The sequence below is a fragment of the Cryptomeria japonica genome, chromosome 9, assembly GCF_030272615.1.
Source record: "Cryptomeria japonica chromosome 9, Sugi_1.0, whole genome shotgun sequence".
Taxonomy (NCBI): domain Eukaryota; kingdom Viridiplantae; phylum Streptophyta; class Pinopsida; order Cupressales; family Cupressaceae; genus Cryptomeria; species Cryptomeria japonica.
Genome location: NC_081413.1, coordinates 675,414,669 through 675,442,211, shown reverse-complemented (window position 1 = coordinate 675,442,211; position 27,543 = coordinate 675,414,669). Strand labels below are relative to the sequence as shown.

General features: G+C 36.3%; 1 protein-coding gene across 2 annotated transcripts in view; it reads left to right on the top strand.

The window, feature by feature from the left end:
* The window catches only part of LOC131077228 (cyclin-dependent kinase F-4), a 65,817-nt gene extending 41,894 nt beyond the window's left edge, over nt 1-23,923 (top strand). Inside the window, exons 20-21 of one of the 2 annotated variants that reach the window (XR_009358883.1) lie at nt 23,648-23,763; nt 23,797-23,923. Coding sequence is in view for 1 of the 2 variants with exons in the window: in XM_058014683.2 (XP_057870666.2) it covers nt 23,648-23,672 (25 nt within the window). In the remaining variant the exon portion in view is untranslated. The other variant, XM_058014683.2, reaches the window with a different exon arrangement.
* The last annotated feature ends 3,620 nt before the right edge of the window (nt 23,924-27,543 follow it).

Here is a 27,543-nt window from a genome sequence, read left to right as displayed (position 1 = left end):
GAACTGTCCTTACATAGAGCCACGAAGTGACATGTTTGTGCCACGTTGAACATCCTTGAGGCAGATATCAATAAAGAAAAAGAACGGGCTATATTTGGCAATCAACTGTCGAGTATTGAGTTTGCAATGCAAGCTACCAAATTTTGACATGGCCCCATGGGTCAAAGGTTAAAACTGGATGGATATAGATCTTAGTATTCAATGGGTAAAATAATTGAATCAGTAATGACAAGCAAATGGCTTTTCTTATTTCAACACATTGCAGAAAATACACTTAACTAGGGGGGAGGAGCCAGAACGTGCGCACCCTAATTTTGTGCCATGTGGACTTGGAGACCAACTTATACTGCTGAGTTGGCTACCCCAAATCAAAATCTTGGATGCTGAGTAGGTGTTTTGCCACGTATCCCATCTTTTGTCGTTCGTGTTGTCAAAATTATGACACTTGGGTGCGTTGATTGAATCGTGGTCGGGCCCACACTCTATACTTGCTATGATTTCCGTTTGTATGGAATGCAAATGCCACATGGCAATTTACCATGTGCACACCCAAACGATCGCGTTGTTTGCCAAAAACTCTTGCCGCCACCTTCAAACTTGCAGTGTAGTGGTATTAACTTTGTGTCACGTCACATTACATCCACTTGGATGTTTGTGTTTCTCAAGCCTTGCAATTTTCAATTCGAGCGACTCCTTGCTGAATGAGTCTATTGTTGCTCATTTCTTTCGCGCACATTTGTAGGTTTTCATTCCTTCTAGAAGCTACTTGCCATGGGACGCTATCAGTTCGACTTTGGACCAGAACGCGAACACCTTGCTATCTGTAATGTGTGCTTCCTTTTGCACATTCATTGTTTTTTTGTCGGGGTTCATATATTTTTGGGGGTTCTTTTTTCCCATTAGTGTGCATTACTTCCTTGTGTGCATGTCTTTTTGTAGGTTCACAACCTAATGGTGATGACATAACGAAGTCGATGACTGACATGAGTTTTCCCCTTTGACCTAGATGAGGAATTTTCCTCACTAAGGCTCACCGATTTCTTGCAACTGTTTTTCATTTTTGTTGTATTCCTTGTTTCCATTGTTTACCATTGTTTCGTTTTTTGATTGGACTGCGTTTTTCTCTAACTCACGTCCTCCACAAACTATTGTTTGAATATCTCGCGAGGTATCTGCATGTCTTTGTGTTTCTGAACACTAAATAGTGTGTTCATGAACACAAATATATATGTAAAGGGCATCACAATCCTCTATTCAAGCTTTATTGACATTTTAATGGCGACTTTTTGAATACAAAATGTTTTCATTTCGTGCATCGTTAATATTGGGATGTTTGGTTTCGATTTCAAGCATCACTGTGGTTTAATGGTTTTCAATTTCATGGTTAATGTTTAAGGGTTTAAAGGGTTGGAGGTTTTGAAAGCCTTTCGATCAAACTGGTTGAGAGTTTCATTTTCATTGTGCGTATATTTCATTACACTCGTTATGTTTAAGGGTTTACACATCATTCATTAATCTGCAGAGGGGTTAAAATCTTTTTAATATGTTGGGTTTACTTGTTCCGATCCTTGCATTGTCAATATTACCCTTCATGTTTGAGGGTTTTAGGGATTCAAATTGAATGTTTTACTGTTAATGTGTATGGGTTCACATTTTCACCTTTATTGATGAGGGTTTGAGGGCTTCAAAGTTCACTGTTTCAAATGGCTTCAACGATTTCAATGTAAATTGCATCAAGGGCTTACATTTATACTATTTGAGAGAATCCAAAACACTATATCAATTGGCATCAAGGGTTTACACTTTCACTCTTTAATGGGTCATGTTGACCTATTCGAAACATGTCCTTGGCTTGAAGGGTTTGAATATCAATTTTTTTAGGGATTCACTTTCAATGTCACTATTTAAGGGTTTCAATACCAGTTTTTGTAGGGATTCACTTTCATTGTCACTGTTTAAGGTTCATAAATTCACTTTATTGTTTAAGGGTTTGAGGGCTTCCAAATCATTGTTTTAATTGACATCAATGGTTTCATTTTTTATTGTCCAAGGGTTTACATTTCCACTCTTTTACGGGTCAAGGTTACATATTCAAATTGACTCCTTTACATTTCCACTCTTTTATGGGTCAAGGTTATGTATTCAAATTGACTCCTTGAGTTGAAGGATTTCAATTTCAATTGATTGAGGAATTCACTTTCACTGTTATGGTTTAGGGCTTCACAATTTCACTTTTCTTCTTTAAGGGTTTGAGGGATTCCAAATCATTGTTTCAATTGCCATCAATGGTTTCACACATAATTGCCCAAGGGTTTAGATATCCACTACTTTATGTTGTAGGTGAACAATTTGAATATACTCCTTCGGGGTGAAGGGTCCCAATTTCAATTGTTTGAGGAATTAACTTTTCATTGTTGCTGTTTAAGGGTCCATAAATTTGCTTTTATTGTTTAATTGTTTGAGGGCTTGCAACTCATTGTTTCAAATGGCATCAAGGGTTTCACATTAATTGTCAAAGGGTTTACATTTCACTGCAAATGTGTTATATGAATAGTTGCCATGTTTCTTTAATAGTTGTGAAGTGAATCAACGACCAATTACCTTTATTGTAATGAAAAGGGTTTAATTCATACTTGGTTTCATTGTTGAACCTCTTTGTTTATAACTTTTATAAGTAGTTGCCATGTTTCTTCAATAGTTGTCAACTGAATGAACGACCAATTTCGTTCATTAGTTGTGAAGTGAATGAACGAACAATTACCTTTAATGTAATGAAAAGGGTTTAATTCATACCTAGTTTCATTGTTGAAGTTCTTTGTTTATTACTTTATAAGTGGTTGCCATGTTTCTTCAATAGTTGCGAACTGAATGAACAACCAATTTAGTTCAATAGTTGTGAAGTGAATGAACGACCAATTACCTTTAATGTCATGAAAAGGGTTTAATTCATACTTGGTCTCATTGTTGAAGTTCTTTGTTTATTACTTTTATAAGTAGTTGCCATGTTTCTTCAATAGTTGTGAATTGAATGAATGACCAATTTAGTTCAATAGTTGTGAAGTGAATGAACGACCAATTATCTTTAATGTCATGAAAATGGTTTAATTCATACTTGGTTTCTTTGTTGAAGTTCTTTGTTTATTACTTTTATAAGTAGTTGCCATGTTTCTTCTATAGTTGTGAACTGAATGAACGTCCAATTTCCTTCAATAGTTGTGAAGTGATTGAACGACGAATTACCTTTAATGTAACGAAAATGGTTTAAATCACATGTGAAATTGAAAACCTTCACCCCTTAAACATTAACAATGAACTTGAAAACATTTCTAGTCAAACTAAAATCTTTAAACCCTTAAAACATTAACAGTGAAATTGAAACCCTTAAACACATTTGAGTATACCATTCCTTGCATTGGTTTAAGGGTATATAGTACACCCTTGCAGTGGCATTAACTACGCATCCCTTCTGCTTAAGTATCACTCTTCCATATAAATGAGGATGCCACAACACACACACATGAATGAGATTGAATCCCTTAAATTGTGAAACTGAAACCCTTAAAGCCAAGTTTGACATATCATGCATATATTTATGGACATGTCTATGCTTAAGTGTATGTACATGCATATGCATATATGTATGTACATGTGTGTGTGTACAATTCTGTATGTACATGTCTATACGTACATGTCTGTATGTACATGTATGTCTGTACATAACTCATTGCTGAAAATCAAACCCTTCAACCGAAGTTTGACATTTCTCTAGTGCATATACATTTCAATGTATGTACATGTATATATATGAAAGTACATGTTTATACATATATGTATGTACATGTATACACATTTATGCGTGTACATACATGTATGCACATGTATTTCCATACATGTATGCACATGTATTTCCATACATGTATGTACATGTTTTTCACTATATGTATGTACATTTAGACATGTATTGCATGTACATATATGTATGTATATAGGGAAGAGGAGCCAAAATGTGTGCACCCTAACTTCAGGGGTCCATGAGGCAAGCCATGTGGACCCACATACCAACTTTGACCACTGGCCAAGTTGATCGCTAAGTTGCCTGCACCAAATCAAAATTATGTATGTACATATATATATCAGGAGGCCAGAACTAGCAAAAATAAAAAATACTTTTAGGGGTGGGGGCTAGAAATTGAAAGGCCCACAAACTAATCTCTGACAAGACTCTTGTTTACTATCCAATCCTCTCACATGTAATTTGATGATTGGGCCAAGGTGTCAACAATTGGAACAAGAACCCATAGAGCTTCCACAATTTTAACAAGAACCCATGGAGATTGAACAATACATTACATTATGCACAATTACAAGCTTTGCATGGATTGTGTACAACATGGGTGAATGCCACTTTTCCTCACACTGTTGTAATCAACCAAGTTCTGCATTGGTCAGAAAAGCTCCATCGTCTTTTGATAGCAATTGTCACAATCCTATACAATGAGGACATGCAGTCATTTGAAACCTTTGTACTCATGAATTATGTTGCACCGAAACATTCAAATTGAATGGTCAGTGCAAAACAATTCACAAGTTTAAAGGTCTTCAAATGGTTGTATGTTTTCGTTGCAATTGATCATGGAGATCAATACTCGTAAGATGAAAAGTATGTCTTCAAGTTAGGCGTATTGGATGTTGCAAGGCTCAACATGTAATGCGAGGTGACATGTAGTTAATGCCATTGCATTGCAAGTTTGAAGGTGGTGGTGGGTATTTTTGGCGGACAAGGCGGTCATTTGGGTGTGCACGCTGTAAATTGCCACGCGACATTCCTGTTCCATACAAACATAAATCGTAGCAGGTATTGGGTGTGGGCCCAACCACGATCTGGTCGACGCACCGAAGTGACATAATTTTGACAACATAGGTGACTCGTAATGGGACACATGGTAATACGCCTACTCACCATCAAGGATTTGATTTGGGTAGCCAACTGAATTGTGGAAAACTGATGACTTCAAAGTAATGAAAACTTGAATCCTTCTAATTGATGCAAAATGAAGCATGCAGTTGTTGACAACTTTGCTCAATCATCCCATTACATGTTGTGAATTGCATCAACATGTAAAACATATAAAATGCACAACATTGGAAACAAATAGTAGTCATTTGTTGACATGCTCAAAATTGGAAACAAGTAGTCATTTGTTGACATGCACATAATTGGAAACAAAAAGCATGCATTTGTTCACAACTTTCTCAATCATCCTATATTGCATCGACGTACAAAAAGATACCAGAATCCTTGTCGAATAAATGTCTTCATTACATATATTTGCAGTTCTTATGTGTAACTATAAATTAGATAGCCAAAAAATCGAATCAAATGTCTTTTTAGAAGTCAATTGAAAAAACAAGGCAAATAAGTTCTTGGCCCTACAACTGATGCCCTCGATGCTGCAATGAGTACCATGTTCTTGTCACCTTCTGTTGCTTCACTAGTACTCAATTCAGTTGGCATTGGATTGCAATATCCGGGGCTGCCACCATATGGTGGCACCCTTGCAATATATTTCGAAGGAGCAGAAAACTTAGGGGATGGGAAAGTAGGTGGACAATTTAACCTTGTTGGAAAGTTCGACATGATTGTGTTCATCAAATCTTGCATTATTGGATATCGTTCAGGCAAAGGCATGGATGGACTAGATTCACTATTTAACATCCTCTTTCTTGCCAAAATAATTCTCTTCTCAGCCTCGTGTTCCATCCTTGCCTTCTCTCACTGCTGTCTTTCATCCTTTTCCTTATTTTCTAGTTCTTTCAACCTCTCCTTTTCCTTACACATAATCGCCTTCTCCTTTCCGTCCTGTTCCTTCTTTTGCTTGGCCAATAAACTTGTTGCCTTGTTCGCTTTGATATTCTCTTTCTTTCTTTCTTTCTTTTATGTCCTCTATTTCTTTCTTCCTCATCTCCTGCACCATGAAAGCATCCATGTACTCATTAGAAGTCAACAATTGTGCTTCCCATCTCAAGCGGATGCCATTACCGCCCCCTTCCATGTTTTTTGTTGACAATGTGAACTAGGAGCTTTAAGAATCATGTAAGTGATGTCTCCTGTTGGGAGGCAGACGCCTCACTTACTTGTGACAAACCTGCATCATTTCTGCTGTCAGATTGGCTAGAATCTGCATAGTAGTGCACCACCTCTGACACTTGTTGGTGGCGAGGGAAGGTGGATGTTCCTTGTTCTTCTTGCCCTTGCAAGTCAACACCTAGATCCATTGCCCCTTCCACCACCCACGATGGTGCAATTCGCTCAGATGGAAGACCAAGACTGTAATCCACATTGTCAATTGCAACTACAACAATGTTGTTGACTGACTGTTCACTGTCCACTTGTGCATTTGAATATGATTGACGGATAAGAGAAATGTTTTATGCAACCACTTTCGGTGATACATCAACACCCAATAGCCTGAGCATGTTCTGCACTGCAGAAGCATCTTTACCATCGTTAATGTCGAATGTGTTGCTAGGATGCATGTTGTCCATGAGGGCATTGGGATTGAAGGGCCATACCCTAGTCCTTCTGAATCCTTCTACAATGTTAGAAACAGTCAATGCCTTGGCCAAAGACTTGCTGCCTATTTCTGCTAGTTTTGCCCTCCTGATTTCTAAATTCGAAAACCTTTCTATCCACGCGACTCTTTTTGATTTGACGTAGGTCTTGAATGGAGAGAACACACTCACATCGAGTGGCTGCAGCTTGTGAGAGGTGTGAGCCGACAATGTGAGAAAGTCTATACCCAGCATCCTTGCCTCATAGATGGTTGACAATGCAACATGGTTGCCATGACCGTCAAATATCAACAAGTTCCTGTTGGTGGGTGATACACCCCCTGGAATATAGTGCTTGAAGTGGTCAACCAATTAAGGAATAGTTCCTTGGTCATCCACACATGTTTCCGTGTTTCCATGCAAGCACCCAGTTCACATTTGGAGATGCAATTTTGTAAGTGCTTCTTTCCTTTGAACAAATAGAAGCTTGAAATTCTTTGCTCAAAAGCGTTAACATAGCAAAGAATGGTTATCCTTTCACAACTCTTCGGAAGTATATAAGACACATTTCGGCTTCCTCTCCTCGCAAGAACCCTCATAGCCCCAAAAATCCCAACCATAACACCGATTTTGTTACAATTCCATATACGGGCAGGACCATATGGATTAGTGACATAGGATTTTGACAACGTTTCATAAAAAGCAGACACAACTACTGGTTTGAAACATTTTGCCTTGTCTTTGTCGAGGACTTCAGCTATCCGCAAGCTAAGTTCCAAATGTTGGGCCTTGAAACTAGACCACCATGACTTCCTAGGCATGCCATCCTCGAAAGGGGTTGGTCTACTCTCACAAATTTGAGACACAACTGCCTTCAAGTTGACGATCTCAAGGCTATGACAAACTGCTGCCATCTCTTGGCACCACTGAACAATATGTACTTCTTCTTCAGTGGTGAGGATTGTTGGTGGAACTTTCCTAGATGTGGTTGTGAGACCACCCAACCATTTGGACAATGTTGCAGTTGGGATGCCCCATTTTTTTGATGCACTCCTTATGGACATGTCATTATCCTCAACATTGTGGAGGGCACCTTCCATGTCACCTGCCGACCACAACTTCTGTTGCATCGTTACTTCTGTTGTAGTTAAAGGTGGACTACAATCCTCTACTACGGACGAGATAGGCTGTTGATTGCGATCCTCCACTACCAGTGGTATAGGGTCTGGATTGGTCTCAACAGGATGGGGGTTTCTGGCTACACAGGTTACCTGCATCCTCTTTTATGTGAACACACCCTTGTGTATGCTGTTCTCTTTGCACCAGAGAATCCTTCTTGTCTACCTTCCTCATCTGCACACAACAACAAGAACATGTATGCTAGCTGTCAAATCATTTAAATTATGCAGATTAATAACAAGTATACACTAATATGAATGATATTATAATTTAATTTGTCACAAGAGAACTGGTATACAGTTTGAAATTTGGTATTGTGAGATGGAACCAACTAACCATGTGATGTTGTAGACCGATGCCTGCTAATCAATTCTAGCAATGGTGCTTGATATGGAAGTGAGGTGCATTTTTAGATTGAATGACAATAGAGTGCAAGATGACAATGCTACTTGAATAATAAGACTATGGTTCCTTTTTACAAAATGTAATATTTTGTCTAGAGTTAGGCTTGCAACTATTTAATTGTTTACTGTATTCGACATTTATACAATACGGGTTTAAAACAGTAACTGTATAAATAACACAACACTTATTCTGGTAGGGATTCAAGGTCGAAACCTTCGAGGTCAACTAGATGTGGTGGAGTACCTAGAATGGGTTCTTTCCAAAGAATGATTTGACTGTATAGTCGGGAAGGGGTATTAGGCTTACAATTAGGTTGAATGTAAACTTTGGTAAAAATCCATGATGGGATTTGTTCATTCACTACTGTATGAAGCATTTGTTGCTATGACAGATTTTCAGAGCATTATCGAACTTCAGGACCAAAGTTTTCTAGGAAAAATCTATTGATATAGTTGGTTTGCCATGATTTAAGCCTGAGCTTGAATAATTTTGAATAGAAACAAGATCTTGTGGGGAAGACAAGATCATCATAGGGGTATGTGTAGACAAAGAGTTCGTGAACAATATGAGCATACTTCACAATTCACTCTTGCTGTGCTCAAATGCATGGAAATGGGATGTGAACTAGCCATTATGTGGGTGGAATTGTGGAATGGGACAAGGGGAAAGATTCACGGAGATATTTCATCATCTGCATTATTTGGAGGGAAGTTGCAATAAGACCTTGACTTGTTAGTGTGTGATGGGCCTTCAAATAGTTTAGCTTATCATTTTCATAATTTTTTACAATCTGATAGTGTTGATATATGTTTGACATTTCCATGCTCTGTTGTGTTCATGTGCATTGTCTGGAATGTATCATTTTGACTTGTCCATAGTCATCTGCATCATGGTTAAGATAAAAAATACATCACGTGACCTAAAACATTACTTTATAGTACAACACCGATTGTCATTTAGAAATAGGGACATGATAGTAAGCATGCGGGTGACGATGAAAGGATAATGAGGATGAAATATTTTGAGTAATTCAAATAGTGAGAGTATACAATCAAAAAAAGAAAACCACTTATATTATATGAAATTGTGTATTTACATGCATATATGTATATACAAATATGAACATATCTGTTTATACATACATGATTCCAAATTCATTTATAGACATGATTTTATATACACTTGTATTTCCAAAATTCATACAAATTCATTTCCATATTTGTATAGTTCAAAGCAAAATGTGTTTTGGTTTACTAGGTAAAAGCACAATGTTGTGTCACACTTTTATAAAAGAAGTGGCCAACACAACTAAAACTGTTTAACTTCGACCACATAAAAGTTACATTTCTAAATTGAATTTAAAAATGATGTAAATTGATCAAATATAGAAATATTAATAAAAGTTATGTTTGTTATTTTTTATTTTTATTTAAAAAAAAATTGACATTCTTTTATATATTCAAAGATTTTTTTTATTGCTGAAAAATGTTGAAAATCAGGGGTTCTAGTTGGCGTCACCAAACAAAATGAAAACTGTTTATGGTAAAAATGGAATAATAATATTGAAAGACTAAATAGATTCAACCACAAAACCCTAGCCTAACAACAACAAAGATCCACCATAACATATGAAGATTACCTAAGACAATGCAAATTAACAAAAATCACAAAGATTATACCATTACATGTCCAATAGGGTTTGAATCTCCATTCTTCCTAACTCCATTGATCTTGCTTGATATATTTGCTCTCAGATTTTATGTGTGCACAAGAGCTCAACAAAGAATGGAAATGTGGTTGTAAGTAGGCTTGATCGCATATGAAAGTTCGAAAGCGTAGTTGAGGATGCTTGTAGTTGAATAGAATGATTAGGGTTGATAATGAAGGAAGTATCTCCTTATATAGAAGACACTATAAGAAATGAAAGAATAAGATTAAGAGGTGTAAAAGATAAATGGTCGGCTAAGATTAGAGGGTAGGTAGAGAAAATAAGAAAATAATGAGAGGGTAGGTAGTGTAGGAATTAAGAGATGAATGACATGTGCCATGGGTAAAAAAGGTTAATGAATTAATTAAATAAATAAAGATTCATTTAATCAATAGAAGAAGTGAGATCAATTAAATAAATAAGAGTATTTATTTAATTTAGGAAAAATGATAACTTAAATAAATAAAAGTATTTATTGAAATGAGAAATAAGGCTAGAAGAGGATAAATGAATGAATTAAATAAATAAAGATTTATTTGATTAATAGAAGAATTAGGCTAAAATAATTAAATAAATAAATATTTATTTAATTAGACAGGATAATTTTATGTGTCTACATTTTGCCCCTCTTTGAGACAATGCAACTTGTCGCGTTGTTTCAAAGAAGATAAGATAAACTGATACAAAGTTGCCCCAAGATGGGAATGATATGCCCCCTCGAGAGATTGGATGAAAATGTTTGAAAAGATTAGAGACAATCCCTCAATAAGAAAGAAAGGCTAGAATGGACTGACAAGATAGGATACGGTGACAGAGTCACGAGATAAAGAAGACTAACTCGGGAGACTAGGGATAGGGTAGTCTATAAGAAAGACTACGAGGGGAAACATTCTCATTGTCATCCACACATCCAAGAGATCAGAGTGCAGAGAGAGTAGAGAGTAGTCAGCAGTCAACAACGATGATATTGGTGCACAGATTTGATCGCGTTCGCCGATTTCAGAGGCCAGCAGATGCAGGAGAGTTGGTAAGTACCACAAAACCTCCTTGTACCTTGTTGCATTAATTGTTGTCATAAATGCATGTCAAGTAGGATAATAAATGCGCTTTAGGTATGTCTTAGAAAAATTTCAAGCAGGGTAAAAACGTTAAGGCGTGTCTACGTTGGTGCCAGGAGCGTTTGGGTAGGCTAGGCACGTATGTGTTGGTGCTAGGCGTGTCTATGACTTCAGTAGTGTATGTGTATTTCAAGCATGTTTATGAAAGACAGGCGTGTTTGTGCAGAGAAGAAGCACATATGTGTGATTCAGGCGCGTCTGTACATTATGCAAACGCGTTTGCGTCTTCAAGGACAAATCAACAGTTTTGTGATAAACATATGCTGTCGATTGGATAAGCTGTGGAGAGGATATACTCAAGCAAGTCCTCTAGGGAAGACTAGGGTAGCAGATAGGGATAAGATTGACAATTTTGTGATAGAACATACGTTGCCAATCAGGAAACTACTCAAGAGGATACACTCAAGCAGAGCCCTAGGATATGATAGATTGAGGCACTTTGTGATGAACAGGGAGTACCATAGAAATTGACAATTCTGTGATAGAACATACATTGTCAACTGGATAAAGCTGAAATTGACAATTCTGTGATAGAACATACATTGCCAATTGGATAAGCTACTCAAGAGGATACACTCAAGTAGGTGCCCTAAAAGATAGGATCAAAGCAACACTTTGTGATGAACAGAGAATGCTACTAGGATAGAAAGCAACACTTTGTGATGAACAGGGAGTACCACTAGGATAGGAAGCAACACTTTGTGATGAACAAAGAGTACCACTAGGATAGGAAGCAACACTTTGTGATGAACAAGGAATGCCACTAGGATATAAAACAATACTTTGTGATGAACAGGGAGTACTACTAGGATTGACACAGCTGCTTTGCTTGACTGCAGGAGGACCTACCTATGCTGAGTCACGAGAGAGATTCCCTTCGACTCAGAGTTTACAACCAGAGCTGACACTCGCGGATAGAGCAGCAGTTCAAGCTATGAGCTTGTGATATATTCTGTATGTGTTTGAATTTCGAGCGAACATGGGATTGCTGACTACTTTATTTGAGAGATGACACTCATATGCATGTTTCATTTGCTGATGGGTGAGATGACAGTAACCTTGGAGGATGTATACAAGATACTGAGGATATCGATCGATGGGGAGTTAGTTCCTTACGATCGAGAGGGAGATGGGGATGCACTGAGATGAGTATTTCAGGATCCAGGACTGGAGATGAGGGTTGGACATGGACAGGAGCAACCACCAAAGCAAGGGGAGGGGTTAGCCTACTAGAGAGACCTGTATTATGGAGTGGGAGGATGATGCAGTGGAGTTGCCATATGTATTTTGGAGTAGGTATCTGATCGGGAGGACACCATATGTCATTGAGAGGTAGTTGATAAACAGGGTATGCAGACAGTTCAACATGATACAACGGATGCCACGGGGGTCAGGGATGTATGCGCGGACCGTGAGGGATCAGGTGCATTTAGGGCTATTGCTTTCTTATGATTAGGCTGTGACACAACTTCTAGAGATGGTTCCCATGCCTTGGGACATATGGGGCAGATGTAGAGGATGCATGGATGGATGTAGAGTATACTGTATGTTGGGTAGAGCATCCATTTCCACGATTGACGGATCCAGTGGAGACGATAGAGGGAGATGGTGGGGGTGATGAAGATGATAATGGGGATGGCGAAGGTAGAGGCCGATGGGGGAGGCGGGGCGTAGTGGCAGAGAGGAGAGTGGCTCAGAGGAGAGAGGGCAGAGAGGAGAGACATGCTCATGTAGTGAGGGGTAGATGTGGATTATCGTTACAAGTGCGAGCAACACAGGTTCCCAGATAGGTAAAGGCTCCTGGACAGGTACAAGGACGAGGACAGGGATAGGGACAGGAGCAGCCACAAGGATAGGGTGAGGGGAAGAGGAGGAGGATGAGCTACTATCCTTGAGGGAGATCTGTTAGGGACAGGCAGATGAGATCCAGGATCTAGAGAGGGAGACAACTAGGCTCATGAGACAACTGAGGGACACTGAGCGGGAGAGGGATCAGCCTATTCAATACTATACAGAGGCTGAGATAGCACTGAGGGCAGGGAGGCAGACAACAGAGGACACAAGGGCCGGATACGCCTATGTTCTGCGGGTAAGGGAGGAGATAGCCTACTGGAGAGACCTGTACTATGGAGTGGTACCACCAGATTAGTGGGCTAGGAGCTTCCGGAATCATGGACTACGACGACCTCTGGAGGGAGAGACAAGAGACAGGCATCTAGCGGTGGGGTCATGGGTCCTCCACCACCACCAGATAGAGGGGGTAGGAGAGATGATCTTAGGGCGGGTCCTTCCAGGGCTCAGACTTCATCGAGGCCAACCGACTTAGAGGGAGGGAGTTCATCATAACCATAGAGGGCTCCCTATGTATCAGTTTTGTACCATTTTGTATGATGATGTAGACACCTTCGGGTGATTATAGCCATATGATTTTGACATCTTTGTATCATGACACTTATGATTTTGATATCTATATGAGATGATTCATCTTTGTGGCAACTATATGCATGTGTAGCTATGTGATGTTTATGATATGGATGCAAATATGTACATGATGAAATGCAATATTTTTGTTCTTTTATGTTTTATATGTTTATGCAAATGCAAATGTGAATGTATGAAATGTAGATAAATATGATAATGCAAATAACTATTTATATGATGAGAATGTAAAATATGCTAACATGTGTTGTGTGTAGGATGTGATGCAATTGTGATATCTATATGTATGTATGAAATGCTAATATGTGGTAATGCAGGTGCAAACTACATGGAATGCAGATATTTTTGGTGTGTCATTATACTCAGTCATGTGCTAGCAGGCTACACAGACTTAGAAGGACGATGGAGGTCAATCAAGAAAGGGGGATGGAAGATAGAAGATATAAAAGTGAAAGAGCTTCTTGTGCCTTATCATCATTGAGCTTTATTATGACAAAATAGGTTATGACAATCGAGGCATATGTTCGACCCAGAAAGTCATTGTACCCGTTTGCATGGAGATAAGACAGTCATAAACAAGGAATGCCTCAGTTCATATTAGACTCACAGTGTCCTCATATCCTTGGACAAGTCATAGCATTACTAAGAGACAATCCACATATATCAAAGAAAAATAGGTGATGATACCCCATCCTCGCCTTTCTAGTCAAAGACATCCTGGAGCTAAAATCTCTAGTCAGAGACATCCCGAAAAAGCTAAAAGACATGTCACCAAAAGATAAAATCAAAAGAAAACCAAGACTTGACACCAACATCCACTGTAGTCTTCAAGTTTAGTGTCTCTTGTCACTTATATAAGTCTATTTGATTGTGGTCACAATGTTTACTTTCACAAAATGATAGATAACACTGAACCATAATGTTGTCTGAGTCTGTTGAAATATTTGATTTGTTGAAGCCCATTGTTACTGTTGTGTCTCATCTGAAACTGACTGAATCCATGCAACTGATACTTTATTACAGAGAAGACGAAACTTTATTGTGGATCTGTGATGCAAGTGTTACTTTATTGTGAATTGTGCGTAGATAGAATGAATTTTTTTTGGAAGAAACTGTACTCCTTGAAACGTGTGATGCTCTTAGTTCCACAACCATCACTAGACGTAGAATTTTCCTTAGCCACATATAGGAGCTAATTTATTATGAATGGAAAGGGGTGAAAAGGAAGGGTTTATTATGAATGGCTAACCAATCTTGGGTAGATCAATAACAAGCCATGATGGGAATGGGTAAGTTTATTATGAATGAAGAGGTTGTGAGTGTGTGCAAAGTGAAGGATGAAATGAAATCTTGAAGGAGGGAGGAGCAATGTCTCTACACATGGCGCCAGTAACCTGGTTTTCACCATGGTATTTGCCCAAGGCACCACCGAAGTGGTTTTCACCGTTGGATGAAATTATTTCTCTTTACTTTTTTTTTAAAATTTTTTTTTTTGTGTTACAAGGCACCTATTTGCTAGGTTTTCACCAAGTAACAATTTTTTATTTTTAAGATTTTTTTGTCTTTTTTGAATTTTTTGTATTTTTGAATTAGGAAACTCTAAAGAGCTATGTGTAAAACCCATGAAGGTGCATGTTGTTGATAGGATCCTTCAAAGGTTTGCCCTCTATGGTTGAAAGTTGATATGCACCGGATCCATAGGCTGCTGTGATGATGTAAGGACCAAGCCAATTTGGTTCGAACTTGCCCTTCTTTTCTCTGTCTTGCTGATTTTTGGGATTTTTTTTGAGAACTAAGTCACCTACCTCAAATGTGCGAGGCTTTACCTTATGATTGTAGTTGGATTGTTCCTTGATTGAATGATGTGTAGCTTGAGTGACTATCTTCCTTGATAAAGGGATTAAGATAGAATTACTAGCGTGTGGACTACACAGGCCTGTATGTGTGTCACTTAAAGAAGTTTAGGCATCCCCGATAACAAAATCCTTCGAGGAAACTCCATTAAAGGTCCATGATGTATCACCAAGAGGGGATGGATGTGTAGAACAAGAGGATGGGGAATGAAGGCTTATGATTGTGAAAAGAAGTGAAAGTAGGATAGCATGATGGAGACTTAGGATCAACAAGTATGCTTTTTGACTTGAAATTTTAGAACTTTTGCCCCCAGTTTTTTTGACATTAGGGGAGATCAACTCTTGTTCTTTTTGTTTCATAGGATTTTTATCCTTGACTTTGATTTTTGCAGAGTCTAATAGCTTTTGATTTTGATTTGGACTAAAAGACTTTTCTTTATTATTCACTTTTAGATTTTTCTTTTCAAAGCTTGATTTTTGATCCCCAATTAGTAAGGGCTTTTGTGATTCTTGTTGATCCAAGTCTGGGAGCGGAGTGAAAATGGAATGAGCAAATGAAATGGTAAGGATATATGAGTTCTCAAGAGGATTGGCGATACACTCAATAGATTCTTCGCTAGAACCACTCTTAGGGCTATTGATATCAAGAGCTGCTTGCACCGCTAGAGGAGATTTGCATTCAGACTTAGTAGCCACAACCCTAGGTGGTTCACACCCAATTCCTTGCAAGTTGTTTATAGATTGTCCCTATCAACTAAATGTGTTAGGAGATAGTGGGAGTTGATCAACATGAAAGATATACTCACCACATCCCATGTCTTTAACCTTGAACTTTTCTTTGATCTCTTCTTGTTTTGATGTAGAAGCTTTCAAGGTTTTTGGATCCACATATGATAATGAAGGAACAACCTCTCGTTTGACTGGGATTGTTATTTCTGATCTAGGCCACAAATTGTTGCAATATATGAATGGGTTTGGATCTACTTTGATGGTCACTTCAACTCCATTGTGTGGAAACTTGATACATCGATGATATGTTGAAGGAACAACTCTCATTTCATGAATCCATGGATGTCCCAAGAGTATATTGTATGTGAGATCTAAATCAAGGACTTGACAAACCACATCCTTCGTAAGTGGCCCAACTTTGAGAGGTAAAGTCACTGTGCCCTTGGATGAGCGTTCTTCGTCATCATATGCCTTAATGGTGATTGCATGTGTAGAATTCACCACCTTTTCAGAATATCCCAATTGTTTAAGAGTGTTCAATGTACAAATGTTCAGACCTGCTCCTCCATCTATCAGGAATCGTTTTATTCAGTGTTTGTGTAGGAAGGCTTCAATGTGTAAAGGTGCATTATGTGGTTGGCTTATGGAGGCATCGTCAGTTTCTGTGAATGTAAGGGAGTGTGGAACGGAAGGGTATCCCACCATAGCTTGAAACTGGTCCACATTAAGATAAGTGGGGATGGAAATGTCTCTCAAAGTTTTGTCAAGAATGGCCTTATGTGTAGGGGATATGCGTAAGAGCTCAAGGATTGAGATAAGTGCGGGTGTCTTCCCTAACTATTCTACAAGGTCATACTCAGGTTTGGTTGATGAGGAAGCGATGTTTTTAGCTGGCGCAACTTGCAAAATGAATTTACCTCAATGAGTTGTAACATTACATTCAGAGGTAGATTCAGAAGAAGATCCAATGCCTTTTAGGACAACCTTGGGTCTTTGGGTAGAATTTTCAAGTGTTTTGTCCTTGATGATAATGGTAGAGACATAATTGTCCATCGAAATGTGATTGATAGTTGAATCATAGTTATAGGATGCTCTAGTATAGTTGGTCTGGCCATCTGTGGCTTTGGATTTGGCTTTTCCCTTGTCATGTTTTGGGAATGGTTCTTTAAACATTTCATGCTCTTGGTTAGATGAGTGTCCCTTGATCTCAATGTCTCCTTTATCAATAAGATCTTGTATAATGTTCTTCAGTCGATGACAATTTCCTATTTTATGGCCCTTGCTCTTGTGATATTCACAGTATTCATCGTCATTCTACCAATTTGGTTTAACCTTTGGCTCATATGGAGGCATATTTGGAATTGTTATTATTTTGTTTGCCACTAGTTTCTTTAAAGATGACTCAAGTGGTTCTCTCAATGGGGTGTATTTACTTCGTGGTTTTGAAGTTGTTTGAGTATTCACTTGATTGTTTGTAGAACTTGATCCATAAAAAATAATTTTGGGTTGCACTGTATTGGCATCAACAATACCATCATTGATTGTGTTCTTGTTCTTGTTCCAAAATCTTGGCTTGTCTTTTCCTTTAAAGTCCTCTTTGTTTTCTTTGAATATTTTGATGACACCTTGCTCAATTAGGACCACCTTTGTCGCTAAGCCTTTTTCAATGACGTCCTTGAAGGTGGACAAACAAGCTTTTCTTAGATCATAACCAATTTCTCTATGGACATTCTGGGTGAACATGTCTACCATTTGTTTTTGTGGAATTTCACAAGAGCATCTGTTGGCTAGATTTCTCCATCTTTGTAAAAATGATGAAAACGACTCTCTATCCTTTTGCTTGGTGTTGCACAAAGTAGTGACTGATATGTCTGTCTCTTTGTTGTATGCGAAATGTTGGATAAATGCCTCTGCTAAGTCACCCCATGACTTAATTCCAGGTGGGAGTTGGGAGAACCATTCCATAGCTTGATTAGCTAAGCTTTGTGGGAATAATCTCATCAAATATGTCTCTTCTGCTGCTACCTCAATGCAAGCTGTGAAAAACTGTCTTATATGTGCCTTAGGATCCCCTTTTCCTCTGTACTTATCAAACTTAGGTGTCACAAAGTGCGTAGGAAATGGAGGCATTGGAATGATTTTGTCAAATGGATAGGGACATGTCTCTCATTGTGTAAGCTGGCTTTGGTCTATTTATGTCCATTTTCTTTTGTAAGTCCTTAATTTGCTGCTCCAAATTGTTCTTAGGTGGAGACTGACTTCTTGGACCATACCCCATGCCCGAATCACCGGGTGGAGGAGGAACATGTTGCATATATAGATGGTATTGATCATACACATGTTCATATGGAGGAGGTCTATAATGATGTTGTGTATAAGGACCACTTGGTATAGAGTCATGATGAGGAATGGGATATATGTTTTGTCTATGTATACCATACTCTACAGGCATGTCATGAGTTTGTTCTAATGTGTTGCCCCCAAATTTGACGCGGGGTTTCCTTGTGTCCAAATTTTGAACATTCCTTTGGATATCCAATTGCTTTGGTGGTTGGTCCTTAGCATTGGTATGTGATTGAGTATATTTTTCTGCATAAGACTTCCATAATGGTCTGCGAAGGTGAGTATCATATGCTTGACCATGTGTATGTGGGACCTCAGGTTTTTGAAACAAAGATGATGGTGCTTTAGGCACAAGATGTGGTCCTCTATTGCCTCCACTACTAGGCCTCCTTTGATCCATTTTGAGTTGAGGTTCTTGCAAAGGTTGATTTTCCATTATTTGAGACATGTCAAAATCATGAGGGATCTTGGCTCCACTTTGTGCCATCACTTGTAAGAAATATTGTCTATCTCTCCTCATTATTTCCTCAACTAATCGATTAAAACGGGGATCTATAATGGAGTCTTCCACTTCTGCTAAATGTATGGAAAAGTTGTCCATAGTCATTGTATGTATCATTGTTGTTTGTAATGTCCATGTTCTCAACATTTGGAATGTTTCTATAGGCATCCATGTCAGGTAATGTGGTATGATCAGAATTCAAAAAGACATCATTGTCATACTCATAGGCACTCATGCTTGCGGACTCTTGAGCCTCTTTAGCTTCTCTCCTAGATTTTTTGGGAACGGGTTTCAACAATGAACTAGGTCTTGACCAAGATGTGTGAGACTAGATGAAGGTGGAAAGAGTATGAAAAACCAAGAGTTGGATGAAATGTAAATGAATCTGAGGTTTACTATAATCACATTTGTTATGATAAATTTAGAACTATAATCCTAACTTGGAAACATATGATCTTGCATATAGTTGAGGAGGGCCTTTGATACCTATAAAATACATTTTCCCAATACTATTTGAATTGAGGAAAACTCTAGAATTGCTAAGGAGTAGTGGACCTTACTAAGCAAGGGTGTAGAAGCATGTTAACTTTCAATAGGGTTATTAGGAGAATTAAAGAGGTAAGTGTAGTAGGCAAAAAATGCCAAAGTGTAGATGGAAACATGATTTTTCTTAGTTGTTGATTACTTGTGTTATTTGATTGATTCATTACACCAATTTTCCTCAAATCATGTCCTCAATAATGGATGCTACTCTCTACATTTTATAAATCATTTTATCATAATGGTAGTGGTAAGCTAATACACATGTATTATATCTCCAAAAAGGAGAAGAGAATGCATTATTTTAGATCATATTTGGTAATGCAAACATGTTCTTTTTTATTATACAAATGACTTAGGATGTACTTAAGCACATAAATCTAGATGTATGAATTAAAAATTTAGTGCTAAGGTTAATGGGTGACAATTAGATCCCAAGATTGTTAGCCTTGAAATTCATAAATTTTTATTTTAGAATAAAGGGATTAAATAATAGTAGTAATTATGTCCAAGAATATGATTCAATATTTTTTATTTTGTTTAGGGTAGAGAAGTTACAAGTAACAATATGAAAAGATATTTAAATAGGAAAAAGAGGCATATCAAAGTTTGCACCTTTTACTTTATAATATTTCTTTCACAACTACATGTCACGCCATCAAGGCTTCCTAGGAAGCCTTTCTGTACATATCTTTCTAAAATTTGTGCGATCCATCAGATTTAATATAGTTGAGACCATGTTAGAGGGGTTCACTCATTGAGACTTGACCTATTATTGAAATATATTAAAATTCCAAAATTCTATAACTAAATAAAACCAGGGAGGCTCATGGATGTCATGGGGGGATTCTTATCCCTTGCATATTGATGTGGGTCATATAGTAAAAAATTCACTATAATTGCTTCAAGAAAATGGCTACAGTTGAAAACTAAAATAAAACTCACAATTTTTTTGATTAAATATAGATCAATAAATAAAAAAATTATAAAATTGATAAACCAACAAATCAAATATTAGCTACATTGCATTCATTTTCATATTCATATATGTGAATTGATAATAGTAAATCATTTTAATGAAACAAATATATCATTTTAAAAATTTTGTAGGTTGAATCTTAGTTTGAACACTAATATAATCCTAACTCTACTAGATTTATTAAAAAATTGTAAAAGGCAAGGGCAAGGAGAAAGTGATAACGATTACGTTTTATGTTGATGCCAAATTTGATTCTATACAACAAATAAATCCAACTTGACCAATCTTTCAAGTATATAGAATGCACTTAACTAGAAACACAAAACGGTGCAATTGTGAAAGGATTTCTTAACTATCAATAAGAATGAACATGGCAAACATATTCATCCATGTATTGAATAAATACATCCTCACATTTCTCATTACCAAGTATATTTCATTAAGCACTAAATTGGAATGCTTAAGTTGATTGAAAAAACATCTCACTATAGTTAGGAAGATGCCAATGATATAAAGTACTTAATACAATTAATCAACTATTCTATTGAATTGCAAAAATAGAATCAACATAGCATAACTTGTGTTTGGAAAACCAACAAAAAGAGAGATTTAAAAAAAAAATTAAAATATTGTCTTTAAGCTTCTTGTTTCCAACCCTTTGCAATATTTATTTCTTTCCCTTAAATAGATTCTTATGAAAGAAAATGGGTAAGTTTTACAACAAATGAATCATTAAAATTAAATTCAAATATGTGATTTCAAAGGGATCCTTCCCACAGTGTGTTGGTTAAGTGTTGTTGTTGTTGTTGTGATCACCAAGGTTCAACTCCCTATCGGGCCATTGTGACATGTACTTTTGCAGATCTAATGTGCTCACAGGTTTGAGCCTCAACTTTGTTAAATTCCCGGATGAGGTCCCCCATTTGTGACCTTACATGTTCATATCTCCAAGTAAAAATCATTTTATGTGGTATCCAAGGGCGTGTTGTGCCAATATCATCAACCGCATAAGAAGTTTATTTGATTCTTAAAAAAATTATAATTCCAAAATAAAAGATGCTTGAAATTCACAATTTAAAATAATAAAAGGTCCCAAATTTGAAATGATATAACCTAATTCAAATTCATATAACAATAAGTCATTGAAATAAATAATTTTTTTTTACTATATAACAATCTCATCTTGAATAGATGTATTGACTAAGTTCATAAATATGTAGTGCATGATTTCAATATAAGTAATTCAAAATCATCATCAATAGAAATATTTTCATTTAAAATTCATAATTTTGACTTATTGAGATAAACATTTAAATTTAATCTTCAATAAAATAACCCGTTTCTAATATGATTTTCATAATATTCATAATCAAATCTCAACATTCTTCTTGACTCATATTTCTTTAGCACAGAGAGAGATTTCTCGCCAACTCCTCCTCAGGTTGTGTTGTTGGATAACAATTCGACGCTCCAATCTCCATATAACACCTCTTGTTATAGTATCAACAAGCCCATCAAGTCATACTTGATGTTCCTTATTACCTCTATGAAGTTATGCAATAACAATAAAATAACGTATCAGTACATCATATCTAAACGAGCTTAACATATTAGTATTTAATCATCTTAAACTAGTTATCACCAATTAAAATCAAATTTTATGTAATTAGGAAGAACATGAATATCATTTTGGTAAAAGATCAACATATTACAAATGATTTAATTCCTTATATTATTGTCTTGACATCAGAAAGCTACTAGTGAATCCTTGTTTGCATGTTATCCAATCAAATCTAAGTTCACATTTTAAATAATTGTAATTTAAATTCTATGTCTATAAATCCATGAACATTTCTTATCATACAATTCATTTTACCTTAATTTCAATTTCATTTTGGGTTGACATTATATTGTGAATGTATCGGTAATCAGTAATAAAAGGTAATGATGATATTTAAGGGAAGTGGATATATATTGGGTAAAGCTCATTTCTCACCTACACAGATTTAAATATCACAAGGCTTTAGTTAGTTATTAGTAAGAAGATAAAAGTGAAAAGTTGGACAAATTTAAATTTTATATGAGTTCATATTATAAGAGTAATCATATAATTTGAATTAACATATAAAAGGAGACTTATTTATAATGAATAGCATGTGCATGAGAATAATGGGAATAAGTGTAAACACAAGAAACAATAAATATGTGAAAGGGAGAAAATTAATATCAAAAGAAGGACATGCACAAATGATAGTTGTATAATATAGAATTAGTACTCTTCACAAAATTATGTTATTAATCAACATCTTTATGTATTAGAGCACTCCACTTAAAATAAAGATAAAACTAAATAAGAAATAACATTAATATATAATCTTCACCATTACAAATATCAACTATTAAAATATTTTTATAAAAGAAGTATAACTGAATTTTCTTTGCCACATAAGCATGTCTCTTTGCCACGTGAGCATTGATGTGCTCATAGTCATAACTCAAAACATAACCATCATGATTCCCAAAGCTCTATACATCCTTGATGTGGATGGACTCCCCACCACATGAGTGTTCCTTTGCTTACATGATCATGCTAGTTTCCTAGACATTTCTCACTTAAATCTTGTCATTTCCCCTGTACGTACCATTACTTAGTAAGAAGAAGATTCACCACACTTCCAACGTAAAATCAAAAACACATTATTAATGGCTATGATCTTTTAAATGCATGGGACCTCCACTTGATCGTAATCTTCCTCCTTTTAATATTAGCTTGATGATTTAACTTATCTTTTTGATTTAAACTTTTGATAATATAATTCTATTTGACCCACCTTTTACGGCCCATTTTGTTATCCTCAATGATAGAGGACACTCGAGATTGGGTCATCTTCTAATTTCGCGATCCAAATTTTGTTAACGATTTTTATTTTAAGATTTTTAACCACTAATCAAATGAGTTATTCTTTTGTTGCATGTTACATCACTGTAAACGAGAAGAAGATGGGTTGTAAAACGAATCTGAGTGATCAAGTAGATAATAAAAAATAAGTTTAACTGTGTGCAAGACTTGTAAATTGGACGCCCACTTAAATATACACATCTTGTAAGAATAGTTCGTACCATTCTCTCAAATATGGATCCGAAGAAGATCATATTCTGCTCCATGGCTCTCATGATGCTTCTCATACTTATCTCAGCAGGCATTAATTTTCTTCTCTCCTCAGTTCCACTTGTCTTTACTTTCTTTAACAATCTCTGCAGTTTTAACTAATTCAAGAGAAACTTTGTTTATGATTTCAGGGCTTGCAAATGGCGATGTAAGTGAGTTGGAAGGAAACAATGCTCGATACCTTGATAAGCGTCCAAAATATGGATGGAAGCCTTTGCCAAGACCAAGGCCAAGACCAGTGAGACCAAGGCCAAGACCAGTGAGACCAGTGCTAAGACCAGTGCCAAGACCAGTGAGGTATACACCGCCTTCTCCTCAAGGAAACAGTGGGTACACATATCCTCCCCCATACGAATACCCTCGCTCCCCATGTTCAACTCCCTCTGCCACCTCGCCTCCGCCCCCTCCTCCACCAGCCACCTCGCCTCCGCCCCCTCCTCCACCAGCTACCTCGCCTTCGCCCCCTCCTCCACCCGCCACCTCGCCTCTGCCTCCCCCTCCACCAGCCACCTATCCTCCACCCCCTCCTCCACCTGCCACCTCGCCTCCACCTCCCCCTCCACCTGCCACCTCACCTCCACCTCCCCCTCCACCGACCACCTATCCTCCATCGCCTCCTCCATCGGCCACCTCGCCTCTGCCTCCCCCTCCACTGGGCAGCTCGCTTCTGCCTCCTCCTCCACACGCCGCCTCACCTCCGCCTACCCCTCCACCGGCCACCTATCCTCCACCGCCTCCTCCATCAACCACCTCGCCTCCGCCTCCCCCTCCACTGGGCATCATATGATTGGAACACACAGAAGGAATGAAGATGTGGATAAATCTAAAACTTTCTATTATATGTTTGTGTGGTGCATGAAAAACTATTTTGTGTGGTCTAGAAGTTGGATAAGTCATAGAAAGCCATATGTACTATTATATAGACAATTAGAAGACTATCATCTATGTTATAGATATATGAACTATAATAGTATCAATATAGTCATAAATTATTTATAATGATTGTAAGATCATGTTAATTTTTAAATTATAATTGTAATATTTTTTATAAATTAATTTATTAAGAGTAAAAAAATAAGTTTTTGACAATTCTTTTTTGAAGGAGAGATGGATTATTCTATCTAAAAATTCAATGGAATTCTTTCTTGCTGAGTTCATATTTAGAATCATCTATAATAATGATTGAGTGTGATGGAAATTTTAATATCATATATTATAAATGATTACCAATGTTGTATATAAAATATAAGATGTAGGAAAATTTTTCATTGAAGACATTTCTCAATTTGATAGATGGAAGTAAGAAATTTTTGATGATTTATCTATGCCTTAAAAAGTCAATTTTTGAAAAAAAAAATCGAATCTTTACCTATCAGCATGCAAACTCAGGTGTTATAGCTCTTTTAAAAAAATTGACCTTATGATCATGTTGCTCAACAAGTGTTATTATATTTTTTAATGTAGTATACGATGCATTTCTTTCTCCAAAGAAATAACATAGATTAAGAATAAAATAATGTGCCTTAATGAGATTTGTGGTGTTACATATGTACCGATCGAGCATAAAGAAGTTTTCCATCAAACTTTATGTATTTTATAATATAACCTACAAAAATGATTAGTATAGCCTAATCTAATGTGATACCATGTTAGAATTTATGATCTTAGGTTACTAATAATCATAAAAAAATTATATATAATAAATAAGATGCGAATCATACAACCATAAATTTACACATAACACTAGATATACATGGGGAAAACCCTTTTAGGTAAAAAATCCCATAAAGCATCATTTTATTAAAACACTTACAAAATATACTCTATTATAAAATAGACCAAACCTTAGGATACTTCTCCTTACTTCCACATGGCCCATAATACCTTTATGCATACTGATATAATTCATCTCCAAATTCATATTTCTCTAATGAGAGAGAACCTCCTTAAATGTAGGAGAAAGGGTGGAAACATTAGTCAAACCTTTTTAATAACCTCATTCATAAATAAGTAATAATCTAATAATTTTAGATTATAATTATTTAAAATAGGATATGCTTAATAAAACATATAATATATAAGGTTTTATAACCTTATATTGATTAAGAATAATATATAAATGTTATAAGAGTGTAACCCCTAACAACATAATGTTCTAACAAATTGTAATAGAGGTGTTCCTCACAAGATCATCTCTAGGATTAGATGGTTAACTACTTACCTATCTAATGGACAAGCCTAAAGATTTTTGCATTTGGGTCGTGAAAAGAGATAGAAATGTTGAAATCAAATAAAGAATAATCGAGTTTCATTCCAAATAGATTAATGTATTATCTATGGAGGTAGATTTTAATAAATCATGATGCAATAATCAACAAAGATAAATATCAAACCAACTAGTTATAATGAAAAAGAGAAGATGATTGTCACTTCAAAAAATCACTTTCTTTATATTAAGTTCATAAAATTTTAATACATGAATAAATACATATTTTGGAAACATGAATAGGGGATCCCCTATATAGAAGAGAAGAGAAAACAACTTCACTTGGACATTAGACTCAAAATCTCAATTTAAAAGTGTTGATTTTGGAGAAAAAAGATCAATAGTCAATCTCAAAATATTAGCTATTAAAAATATTTCACCCATAATAGGCATGTACATCATTATTTATTAATTTTCACTATCTAACCCACAATGGTTTCCCCCCAAATTTATAGTTTAAATTTTAATTTCTTTGGAGAGTTCAAACATATCTATAAATTTAGTGCCTTGAGCTTTTCATGGTTGGGATAGGTTGTTTAACCTCTTAGCCTTACAATACCGTAGAATCTACCAACTTATACTACACTTTAATGTTGTTTGGTAATAAAAACTTTCTATTGTCCGTTTTTCAATTGGTGACCATGAATATCCAGCTTTATTATCCTACAAAATTTGAATTCTTGTATTCAATCAATGTTTCCTTGGCTACTCTAAAATTGTAGGGTCCTTACGATTATACAAGGATGACATGTAGCTACCAAAATTATGTAGTTGGAATGTGGAGTGAAGTATTTTTATGTTGTAATGGTGTGTCACATGTATGTCATTAGATGATTTTTCTATTAATAAATCACATGGTCTACAAGATAATTGAGGAACTTTACCTTTATATTTATGAGAATCCCCAAAATCATGCCATATGTCATTGTTTGGTTCATGAATTGAATCAAGGGTCAAAGAGGGTAATCCAAATCCTCATTTTCACCTTTTACTTTATAATATTGCTCGGATTGAACCCACATGAGTAGTGGAGTTGGCTTGGGCCATGGGTTTTCTCTCCATTGATCTCGAGTTCAATTCAGAGGCTCGGATTTGCTTGATGCATGTGGTTTGTGGGTGATTATGTGCATCCCTAGGGGATTAGTCTCACCTCAACTCTCCCCATCCTAAACCCTAACTGGTAGTAAATAAGAGCAAGGCAAGGAAGGTTGGGCATTGGGTTGGGTCGTAGGGATACCCCCGAGTTAACAAAAATAAATAAATATTGCTTGCACTGCGACATATCACAACATCATGACTTCCCAGGAAGACTTGCTATACACATTTCTAAAAGTGTGCAATATATTAGATCTAATATAGATGAGATCATTAGAGGGTTCACATTCATCAAGACTTGGCCTATGCTAAAAATATATTAGAACTCTAAAATAATATAACTAAATCAAATCAAGGAGGCTCATTTATGTCATGGGGGGATTTCTTATCCATTGAATGTTGATGTTAGTTGAATATACCACCTATAGTAAAGAATTCACTATAATTATTTCAAGAAATAGACTATGGTTGAAAAGTAAAAGAAAAGTATCACAAGTATTATTTTAATTAAATATATATCAATACATAGATAAATGTAAAATTGATAAATCAACTAATGAAATGTTAACTTCATTTCATTTTTTTTCATTTTCATATATACAAATCACTAATAGTAAATATTTGTAATGAAACAAATGTATCCTTATAGAATAGATCACAAGTTGA